The following is a 12351-nucleotide window of genomic DNA, read 5'->3' on the forward strand; positions in this document are numbered from 1 at the left end:
CTAAATGTTGAACTGTAAATAGTTGGTCTGTATTTTAATGTGCCATCTACCTGCCCTGGGACTGTGGGCGGAAATTTGCAATTTGCTACAACCTGGCACAAGACATCTATTAATGTTTTTTGTGCACTGTTCAAATAAATAAATTACAATTGCAATATGATATGATCTCAATATATCAATATCATATCTGATATATGATATATGAGCTAATGAAAGGTCATCAAAGATATTTGAGTTTTGTTCATTTATAACTTCAGTTACTTGAATGTTTTTAAAACAAATGTAATTACTAGAACTAGTTTCAATACTGGATTTGATTTTGATTAACCCTATCAATTCCCAATCCTAATTTTTCTGGAAAGAGAGACAGAGGCTGCGGATGCTGTACAGATTTTAAAGCCCCTTGGGCAAATTTGTGAATTGTGATATGTTTTCTTACCAAAGAGTGCTAGTTTAATTATAATGTGTACTATTAAATTCTACTTTTATGTTTTGTTCTATTTTGCGCTGACTTCAAATGGCATCTACTATGATTTTGTAGTAAACTGCATCATATGAATGGCTGCACTCATGCACTGCATATACAGATCATGCACTCATGTGTTCAGAAAACAGTGCAGATTAAGTTTGTGTGTACAGTTTGTGTGTGTAAACAGCTGTTGGAAATGCCACGGAGAGCTGGCTTGCCGAGGGCCCTCTGCCATCGAAATGTCATGCTACACAGCCAAAAAAAGCTGCGATACCTCTTCCACCCACAGCCACACATCCGCCCAGCCTTCGCATACTACATGCACACTCCTGCCTAGCTATATGATAATGCCACACCAAGCCACAGACGCATTCATCACGCCTTTCATCATTAGAAACCAGACTCAATATAGAGCCTATAATTTAGGATTAATATTCACAAGGGGTGTGGCGGATTGTCAAGCCCCTTCAAATTCATTGATTTCATTGAACAAGAAACACATAGAAGCGCAGCAAGATGGGGGCTGTTGAGGGGTAAATGTGTGTGTTGGGGGGGGGGGATGTTGAAGCTGCAGGGGGATTCCAGTCATAGCGTGGTAAATGAGATGTAGAAGAAGTAAAGTAGATAAAGGGGTGTTGGAGGCCACATTCAAGGTGCCTGTATTCCCATGCGCTGTAAATTGTCTCTGGAACTTCTTTTCTGTGGCTTCATTAGTAAGTGTCTTTTCAATATTTATGGCCGTGTTAATAAAACATCAATTCAAGAGGCCTTTGTAGAGAGCTGCAGGCTGTTGGGTGCTGCAGTCTCAGACTTTTCACTGATATTTGGATGATAAAGAGAGGTTCAGGTGAGTGTGCTATGCAGAGTGTGAGAAGTGACTGAGAGTGGGCTGACTAGGTAGATAACGAAAAACAGACAGTTGACAGTTTTTGGACACGCACTGTATCATGGAAGGGAAATTAAGTTCATATCTAAAGAAGGTGAAAACTATATTTTCTGCTTTGATTGTTGGTGATTGATGTGTTGATTGTGGGTGTGTGTGTTTTTTTGATGGGCAATATTGGTTGCTGACTAAGTATGGTGGTATTCGCCGTCTCATGTTTTATTTATTCTAGTAAATTGCAGTAGTAGCAGGCCTTTGGAACTGGGGTGAACACTCAGGGTCAGCACAATCTTTTTCCTTAATTCAATGACTTACGGCTGCATTTATTGATTGAATTTCTGGTTGATTCATCTATTAACTAGTTTTTTGTCTATAAAAAGCCAAAAATACCCTAATGTTAGTTCTTAAATTGCTTGTCTTGTCCAACCAAAAGGGCCAAAACCCCGAAGATATTCAATTAACAATAATATAAAATGGAGAAAAGCGGATATTTGGGTGGCCTTGCTCAAGGGCACTGGTAAAAAGAAATGAGATGGTGGTTATACTGTGACAGGGGAATGTGTCCTAAAAAAGACAGCATTGTTCTCAGTGAAGCAGTGAATGTTTGCCAGTTAACTGAAATGATCAATCAAGTATTATACATTGTTTTCACTCAATTTTCTGTCAATTGACTAACTGATTAATCATTTCAGCACTAGTCAAGTGCACACTTTCTACGTATGGAACCAAAGGCCTATTAAAGCCATTCCAAAATAACAAATTAAGATCACATGTTAATGTCAGGTGCAAATGGTGTATTAATGTTTCATATTTCCACATCTATATCTCTATCCATGACCTTTCATCTTACTCTGTTTTTGATTTGAATTGTGAATTCCCCCTTAAACTTTTGCCCATTCCGGTACCTCTAATGTGAACGGCAAAGCGCCTAGCTGGTGAAAATATATCTGTATGCCATTTAAGAGGAGGGGCTCAGCACTCACTGAACTGACTATGGTCTGCACGGGTTCCCCCATCAATCCCTCCTCTTTTTCTATTATTCCCCCTTTCTCTGTCCTCCCTCTTTGTCTTCAGAGTATTCCCAGCGCTGCTCCGCTCTGTCCTCTTCTCTGTTACCCCTCTCATCCAGTATGAATTGCTCTCTTAATCCTGTCAGGGTTCCTGCTCACCCTCCCTCAACTCCACATGTCCATCTTACCACCTCTTTTCCTCATCTCCATTCAGCCTGAAGCTGCCTCTCCTCTCTGGGGAGACAGTGACAGGGAGATAGTTTGGGGAGCCAGGCCCATTGGTGGACCCTGCCTGCTTGGGACACAGCTGTGAAGTGCGGATCTGTCTCTCATCTTTCTTTTTCTGCACATCTGGTGTGTGGGGGGACTGGGCCATGTTGTGCTGTGTTATTTTGTCCTTGCCGCAGCATGGTTGCCGGATTTTGGCCTGGCTACACTGGAGGTTTGGATTTGAGCGGATCGGCCCACTAGTGTACCCACACGGATGAGCCGGGCTCCTTTGGTGTAGTAGGCGATGGTTATTAAGCTGATAGAGTAATTATTAGCTGCAGTAAAGCGTGGGCCCAGTGCATCTTTTGCCAGTGCATTTTTTTGGGCTTTTTCCCTTCGTAGTGTTCTTCAATGACTGGTTCGGCAGTAGCAGGTGGAGTGTCGCACTCCTTGCATTATGTAACCCCACCCCGATTTAGATCTTACTTCAAATAAATGAAAATCAAGCTGCTGGTTGGCTCCTTTCCCCGCGGATATAAATAGCATTTTCAAACCTTATCTAGAAACAGTGTTGTAGTGGGGAGAGGCTTTGAAATGCAACCCGACGATTAGGATCCCATTGTTCCGCTCCACACCCCCTTCATTCTCCCGGCTGCTTACAGTAAGCCTGAGGATCTGTGTGTATGTGCCTGAGTGTGTAGCCCTGCACATGTGTATGCATTAATCTGCATCTCAGTGTGATTGAGATAGTGGCTAATGGTAAGATGTGCGTGGTGTCGTGGGTTTGAGAGAGTAGAGAGAGTGTGTGTGTGCGTGTGCGTGTTGCTGCTGGGTGTGTCTTTGATGATGGTTGCTGTGCTTCTGCTCCTTACCCCACTGCTGCTCTCAGAATTAACAAGGTTGCTAAGATACAGTGGTTTTATATTAGATTAGGTTATCTGATGTTATTGCTGTTACTATATTTTACCCAGCACCATGAAGCCTTTATTAATTTGGAAATGTACCCTGCCATGGAATGAAGATCCTGGTTTTGTGCACCACTGCTCCTTTCCTCTCCTCTTCTGGCTAGGAGTGGGTTGTAGTACTGAAAGCCCCCTAGTCAGATGTCTACCCCACCCCATTACAATCTGGAGGCGGGTCCTTACCTCTATTCATCATTAAGCCCATTTAATCCACGGCCTGGGGCCCAGTGTTTTCATTTGACACAGAACAAGCCAGTAAAATGGGAGACAGGAGGCAGTGATATCACTTTGGTTGAGCCTTATTGGTGTGCAGAGGTGTTGTCCCTCCCACCAGCAGATGTCAGCCCAATCCAGTGTTTGACCTCAGTAGTAGCTTCTCCAGGGCTGGAGGGCCATTGGCACTCCTGTTAGTGGATACAGAACAGGAAACAATGGATATACTAAATGGGCTGTGATGAAAAAGGCGATGTGCTGCTATCCCTCCATTGGTGGATTTGCACATTTTCCTGCACATGTATAGATGTATTCATAAATTTTTTGGACAACATGAATTGAGCAATTTAGTCAGGAACTACATTTTAACTGGCAGAGCATGTTTAAACATAATATAGTTTTATCAAAAAACACCCAAGACAGCTAGATTTCTGTATCATTTAAAAGCAGCAGGGTATAGTGCCATAATGATGGATAATTGGGCTGGAAACCGACTTTGGCACATGCAGCTTTATGCACTCTGTCTTGCGCTGTGATTTGTAGTGCATGTTGTGTAAAATTGCTGATCCATGGCTTGGTGACCAAGGCTGTGTGGAGGTGTGTTCATGTACTTGAAATAAAAGTAAATGAGACATTTCTCTGAATATGTGTAGAAATGCATACACACGCACAGAGTGCATGAAGACATGCTATAAGGGAAAACCCCATTAGTGTGGGATCCCAGGGAGATAATGAGTGCTGACTGCTTTATGTCCTGGAAATGATTGAGTGGAACTTTAATGTGGAACAGTTTATGAATCATCTCTGCTTCTGGCTAATAGACCAGGAACAGACTGACAGCACAAAAGCCTGCTAGCTGGCTAAGCTACTGTATTACAAATGGACTGCACCTAGCCTGCTGTCTAACCTAGATTAGGCTATCCGTATCAGAAAAAGACACCTATCGTGCATGCTAACTGCACTCACTAACTGCATTTGACTGTGTCCAAGTTGCTATGTGTTACTGGATAGTGACTAAATTAAGTATGCTCAAAAAAATAAGTATGCATGTTGCTTAAAAAGTGTGCTGTTAATGTCCCATAAAGCAATGTAGAGAGCAGGAGCGACTAGCAGTAGATGGTGGTGAAACAGCTCCTGGAAGATTTGCATTCTCTTTAGGTTTGATTTGCAGGGTCATCCCAAAGTCAGTTTAATTTATATCTGTTTGCACACATATTGCATCACTTCTTGTTCTACAAAATGGTAAAGTACATGTATTTCTTTAGTAACCCGGCTACCTTTAAGCTAGCAAGAAACTTTCTAACAAAGCTATCACAAAATATCACATAACCAGTAAGTTTTTTTAACTGTCTTTTAGCTTACTAACAGTAGAATCACCACCTGTTGCTACCCTCTATCACCTTTCCTCATTTTTTTGGTTAAAATGTAGCAGGAACAAAAAGTTATTTGTTACGATTTCCTGTAATTACAAACCTTGCTTCAACACTGAAACAGTAATGTGACCCAACATTCAAAAAGGAGCGTAGTTTTGAAATAAAATTAAAAAAACATCTCATCAACATCAACATCAACTTGTTTCACACAAAGGGCTAGCCTTCTATCTAACTCAGCTAACTCGTAGTCTAATTACTTTCATTACTGGAGCTTTACCAAATGAAGTGGCTGAGTTTTCTTCTGACTTTGAGTTCCCACCTTTTAACAACAACATAATTTGTGGTTGGAAATTACACGAGGGAACAAAATTGCGCCACATACTTTTCTTCAGTGGTGGAAGTCAGATCGTTTACCTAAAATACTCCACTACTAAGTACAAGTCCTGCATTTCAATCCTTACAGCAAAAATATACTTAAAGTTTTAAAAGTAACAGTTTTTGGATTAATACATTGGTGCATTAATATGTTGATGATGCATTTTAAGGTTGTGCTTAACTCTTTAATATACTGTTCAATCTACAGCAATGCATTATTTTATAAGATCATCATTTATATCTCACGCATCTCTAAAAACATTTCATAAACTCAGAAAAAACAGTTGTTTCCAAACAGGGTTGCTTTATAGTTTATTCAGCTTAAAAAGTAGCGGCATTTTTTTTAATCCATAAAAGAACACTTTATCCTTCAGTTTTTAGAGATATTCAAAATCACAAATTTTGGACATACAGTACATGTTTTCAACTGGACAGGAAAGGTATGAAAAATTGTAAAATTTAAAAGTACCTAAAGCTGCCAGCCAAATATAGTGGTGTAGAAAATACAATTACTTTTACATGAGTAGAGTATTTCACAAATATACTTTGTTTTGTTTTGTTACTTTATTTTGTCTGAACTTATTATCTCTTTAAAAGGGCACTAGGATTAGTTATTTGAATTAAAAACAGCACTTGGCTATTGGTTTGTGCAAACAGCATTGGTTTTACACTGAAGAGCCAGAACAGGGAAGCCGCGCTTCAAAATACTTTTACTGTAAAACATTTTTCTTTTCCTATTAATTCTTTCTTCTTTTTTAATTCCTTCTGTGAGTTTCCATTCATGTTCACTCTATATTGACATTTTTCCTCTCTGATGAGTTCTTTGTGGTGCCTTGATGCCTTCCCCAGTGTCCCGATCTCTCCTGCTCTGCCATGGCTTAGTGATTAACCCTTTAGGAGCATGCACGTGTGTTCGGTGTGCTCATCTAGATCCCATGTGTGAGTGGTGTTGCCCTGCATAATGCTTCTGAGGCATAGGCCTCCTGCTCTCCTCCCACTGCTATAGCCTGCGGACTTCCTTGCTTTTGCACTCACACACTCACAGTTGGAGGCAAATATGAGATGATAGGGGTCGATAAAGGCATAGGCACCAGAAAATAGATATCAAATTGAAAAAAGTATAACAATTACAGAGATGCCAGATATGCCTATATGAATGAATACAGTGTGGCTTAAGACATCAAAATACTCTCAAACACATAAAGTCAGTCAGAAAATCCCATTTTCTTTCTTAATTATTGCAGTTATTTTTCACATTTTTCTCTTTTGGACTTTCGTTATTGTAATTTTAAAGCAAAACCCTTTTGTAGCATTATTTTTTTCTCAACGTGTTCATCCATGACCTTGGAAACAATAGTTTGAACAAAAAGATCCACTTACTGACTTTTTCAGTAGCTTTCAACCACATCTAATTATTACTGTTTAGCACACACAATTAAAAGCTAATTAATAAAGGCAAGAAAATGAACTTCCCGGAAACTAAATAAGGCAAATTGGAGCTAAGGTGTGCAGTTTCAAAAGCAGTCTTTGGTTGCACTCAATATCAAGAGTGTCAGATATGAAAATAGAGAGAACTGGCCTGAATCAAAATTTAATTGCCAAGATTTGAGCATCTACTAGTCTTTATATGTTTGACCCAAGAATAGCAGGATGATACTGATGTCCGTCTGGCCTTATAGTAGCTGTCTGGAGCTGGTTGTCCAGCCACGTAGAAGCATTGACCTTTAGCTTCCTGTTTTGTATCTACCACCAGGAATAGCACCTTCTGGCGTGGGACGCGGTCACTGCTTCACTTTCGATGTGACCGAGGACTAGTGGCGGCTTAGGGATCAGGTTTGACGCCAAACTAGTCGGAGGTCTGTTGTGATAATTAAATCCCTGGTGTCTCCCACGTGGTTTTAAGGACTGACACCAGAGGTGATGCAGTCCACAGCGATGTTTTAGGAGAAGGAGAGTACACTGGGGAGAAAGTTACTCTGCAGTTTTACCTGGAGAAAGGTGCATGGGTGGAGATGGGAAGGAGCAAGCGTCATAAATTCTTGCACACCTTTTTCCCCTCCCCTCTCATATTCTTCTTCCATCCTCCCTCCCTCTTCCCCCAGCTCTTCCCCTGTCTTCAGCTCTTGCACAGGATCACATTAATATTCCTTTGAAGCTTGTTTCAACTGCAGCCAGATCTCCCTCTCTTCCACTCTAACTCCTCTCCTTTTTTTGTTTCCTCCCTTTTCTCCCTCTTACTTTATGAGTCTTTTGTCTCCCATTGTTTTGTAGAAAGGACAGCTTTCCCACTATTTCTACTAACCAATGCAGCAGGGAGGGGCAGATCTAATACCTTTACTCAGGAGTTCTCGCTGTCACTCCCCAATGTAAGTCGAGTTCAGATGTGAGTTGCGCATGCGTCACTTTGCGACAAGTAGCATAAAAGATGCTAACGAGAGACTTCTGTAATGTCAATATAGTAAAAATGGACCTACATAACAAAGGTTGTTCACTGCTGGCTACAAGTTAAGCAATCAAACACAACAAGGTTGCCAGTTTAATGGTGTTTGGAGCTAATGTTAGCAATCAAACAATCATAGATAGCTAAAACATTTTTGAAATGATTCCCATCTTCTGTTATGTTTGCAATGAGAAAAGTTTATTATTTCATGGATTTCACAAATTTCAGTATGACATGTTATGCCGTAAACCGTTTATATCTGAGCATGCGCGACTCAAATCTGCACTTGACTTACATTGGGGAGTGACACCCCTTGTTGCATACAGAACATAGACACACACACACACTCATACACACACACATATAAAGGGGTGGTGGGTACCGATGGCTTTGACAGAGCGTGTTGATTGGTTCAGAATGGTTGCTGCCTCTTGTAGGAGAGTGGAACGGCTATTTTTAGATCAAGGGGTAGCTGGGAGAGAAAGACTGAGGAGGGCTGTGTGTTGTGTGTGTGTGTGTGTGTGTGTGTGTGTGTGTGTGTGTGTGTGTGTGTGTGTGTGTGTGTGTGTGTTGTGTGTGTGTGTGTGTTGTGTGTGTGTGTGTGTGTGTGTAATACTGCAGTCTTGAAAGAAGTTCCCTCTTCACACACACATACACACATGCACTAATGCAGCAGTGCCCCTTCTAAAGCCAGGGTGGTGTGTATTCCATGTGCTTGCTCCCCTTTTTCTCTCCTCCCTCCCTTTTTTCTTGCTACATCTCAACCCCCCCCCCCTGCAGTCTTTCGTCTCTCTTGTTTCCCCTCTCTTTCTCTCTTTCTGAGCTTGCTCGGTGTGCAAATGTCAGCACTCTCCCATTTATTTGCCAAGCCCAGAGCAACGTCCTGCACCCTCTGTTTAGCTCTGTCTTCACAGTGCTGCCCCATCGCTACTGCTTTTCTCTTCATAACCCTTCCACTCCTCTTTCCCTCTTAAAAAAATCCTCCTGTCCTATATCCTTTCCATCCCCTCTTCTACACCTCAATCTCTCATTTTCCTCACCACCATCCCTTACTCTCATCCATCCATTCTCCAGCTCTGTTGCATTCCTTTCCTTCACATCCCCCCTTGCCATCCCACTTCCATTTTTTACACCATTCTTGCTTCACCCATCCCCTCACCCTATCCCTCCGCCCCTCCTCTCGTTCATGGATCATGGCACTTCATTGGAGTAACATGACATTTCCAGTCTTGTCTAAAACTAGCATATCAAGTTTTGTGGATTAAATCCACTGCACCACAACGACCACCAACATTGTAAACCCTCCGGTGCTTCGTTTTGCATCTATTTTAGGACACAAGCATGTCCGTTCCAGTTTGGCCCTGTCAGATCACAAAACACCTTGTCCCTCTCGTCATCCTTCTCGTTTGTCTCTTTCTGTCTCCTCTCATTTTTTCCCCATTTTCCTCTCCCCATGTCTTTGTCTTTCTCCCTGTCTTGCTCTATCCGTCACTCTATCCGTCTGTGATCAACATTGATGACTCATGTGGCTTGCACCTGCTCTGCAGTTGAGGGGCTGCCGTGATTTCATAGGGAGAGGTTGGAGACGATGAAGGTGTGGCTTCATATAGGCTCAGTGTGATCAAAAAGTGTGCAGGGTGGAGGTGATGTCAGTGTTTGCTTAATTCACATCGTGGCCTTATTTGATTTGCAATATACTTTGGGAGGAAAACATGACACAGAAGACACAGTAGCAGTTAGCCCAGGTATACTTTTTATATACAGGTACATGTGTGTTAGTAAATTAGAAACTGACAAGTGGGACTGCAACAAATAAGAGCATCCTATCCTCCCTAGCTTAGATGAGTCCATGATACAGTTTTTTTTTTTCACAGATGTGAAATGTGGATCAAAATGTAAGAATGAATACAGAAATGTTTCCAAAACAGCACAGAACTATTCAAGGTGTGCTTGTACTGGATCACCTTGGATGTTGTCATCTAGTTTTCATCATCTGATCAAAGAAAGATCATTTTGGTGTGTTTCGTCATTTTCATCGTTTGATAACCAGTTTCGGTCTCCTACATGGAGTACACAAGGGGCCAACCATGACACAGTTTAGACAATCAGAAAATAGTCATTCATGATACCTTTTCGCTTGTAATTGCTCTCATTTATGAGAAAAAAATCATTTACTATTTGGAAACGGCCTGTGATGTAACGATAGAAATTTGTGCTGAAGCCCTTCGTGCATTTCATTTTAGAATTCTTAGCAATTTGTGTGCTAATTTAATTTTTCTTTTGTCTCTCCCTGTCTATCTAGTGAGTGACAGCTGTTTTCGGAACCTTGCAGAGGACCGCAGTGGCGTCAACCTCAAAGATCTCATCCATGATCCCTCCCTGTGAGTATTGGCCTTTTTTTAATGACAATTCAACTCACAGAAATTACAAAAGAAAACATCAGGCGTTACTTTTATGTACACAATCGTTTAATTCCAGAGTTAAGTCGATCAATTAACTTTAAAGCCACGACACTGAGAAATAACAAGCTTTTGGTGTGTGTTTTTGTGCACTTGAGCGTGCAAGCCATCTTCTTTTTGTGTAGCTAAGAAACTAAAAATATCTCTTCAAGACAACATTGCGGGGCTCGGTGTCGCCCTGTGGAGAGAAATTCCCAGCATGCATGGCAACAACAAAAGAGCTGCAGCACTCTGTTTAAGGATGACTCTCCGTAGCTGTAAGAAGAAAGAAGCTAAAGGAGGTGAAATCAACATTTGTTTCCACTAACAGGGATGTGAATAGTGACAACTGAGCACTGAGAATGCACAGGAAAACAATTATCTCCATCACAATTGACCTTTAAGTGTATGTCCAAACAAACTAAAATCCTGAAGAAAATCTCCCTGGGCTAAATGCAATCAAACATTGTTTTTGCACATTTGAAGAAGGTTTAAAATGTGTTGGGTTCTTTCTATGCTCATTTGGCTTATTTCTGGTCTAAACAACTCAGGTGGTTATGGGGTTTTCTATTTGCTCCAGTCATAAGAAATAGCAAGTGACCAAATAAATTCTTTAACTTAAAAAAAAAGCAAACTGTCTACAAATCTATGAAAAGTGTGAAAGTTAAGAAGGACAAGCTATTCACTAAAATTCATTAATTACCTTGTAAAAACAAGCACCCCCTAGAAGAGACAAAATGTGGCCAAAAGTATGCGGACATTGCATCTTTATGTGATTGCTTATCATCCAAAACTATAGACACAACAGGCTGCTACAACAGACTCCACTCCTCTAGGAAGGCTCTCATTGAGGTATTGGACCCTGGCTGCAGGGATTTGCTCCAGTTTAGCCAAAAGAGCATCAGTGAGGTTAGGGACTGATGTTAGGCAATAAGGAACTGGTTCACATTTCCAGTTCTTCCTAAAGGTGGAATTCTTTACGGTTGAGATCAGGCTCTGCGCAGGCTAGTTAGGTTCATCCAGTCAGAAAAGTAAAAGGATCCTCCACATACTGTTGCCACAAAGTTGAAAGCATACGATTGTCTAAAATTCTATTAATTTTGTCTTAAGCATTATTACTTAAAATGGAACTATGGATCCGAGCCCAAACAACAAATGCACACCTGTGTCCACATACTTTTGGCAATATGATATCAACTGACTATTTCAACCGTAGCAGTCCACAGCAGAAAAGAAAGGAGGCTACGTTTTTATGTCATGATGATTTTGTCACTAAGATTTATCAGAAGAGCTCGAGCAATAACTTTTTTATGTCAATGCACATCACATGTTGCCTTTCGAAATGCCGCTTCAGCCTGTGACTCGAACACTACGTCCTGTGACACCCAACATGCAGCCTCAGACCCGCTTCTCTAGACATTCGAGTCATTCTCCATACAGCCGTTGATTTGCTGAAACTCCCCTGCTCCTTTGTCACAATATCACCACAGTCAATATCACTGTGTGTCACCAGTTCCCCCGCTGTGGGACCCTGGACTGATCCACGCTTGTCATGTCCTTTACGGTATGTTTATTTTGAGGCTGATGTGTAATGTATGTGTCAAGTCTGTGTAAGAAGGCTTGTGCAATTATGTCATGTGCGTCACGCTAGACAGAGTTCCAGTGATTAGGGATCCATTGCATGCTTATTTGTACAGTATGCCCTCTGGGGAACATTTGGAGTTGTTCTGTATTATGTTTATTTTTTTTCTTTTATTTTGTGAGTATCTGTCCGTGCACACGTGAACAAGCTTCAATTCATGTCTGTGTGGCTCTTTTTTTTTTACACATTAATGTATTCTATAAGGTCATGTTTGAAAAATCTAATCTTCAGGTTGTCCAGTAAAATCTGTAAGGACCAAAAAAGACAAGCATTGATTTGAAGTAATTTGTCAAGCTTGTGATAACATTATTATGGCACTTTTTTGCACATGTAGTT

General features: G+C 41.1%; 1 protein-coding gene across 17 annotated transcripts in view; it reads left to right on the top strand.

Moving 5' to 3' along the window:
* The window catches only part of gphnb (gephyrin b), an 86727-nt gene that overhangs the window by 16972 nt on the left and 57404 nt on the right, over positions 1–12351 (top strand). For 13 of the 17 annotated variants that reach the window (XM_032542679.1, XM_032542680.1, XM_032542688.1 and 10 more), the window contains exons 2-3: positions 10238–10316; positions 11887–11937. In XM_032542679.1, the coding sequence (XP_032398570.1) occupies positions 10238–10316; positions 11887–11937 (130 nt within the window). The remainder of the gene's footprint in view (positions 1–10237; positions 10317–11886; positions 11938–12351) is intronic. The other 4 variants (XM_032542682.1, XM_032542692.1, XM_032542693.1 and 1 more) reach the window with 1 other exon arrangement.

This window comes from Etheostoma spectabile, chromosome 18, assembly GCF_008692095.1.
Source record: "Etheostoma spectabile isolate EspeVRDwgs_2016 chromosome 18, UIUC_Espe_1.0, whole genome shotgun sequence".
Taxonomy (NCBI): Eukaryota; Metazoa; Chordata; class Actinopteri; order Perciformes; family Percidae; genus Etheostoma; species Etheostoma spectabile.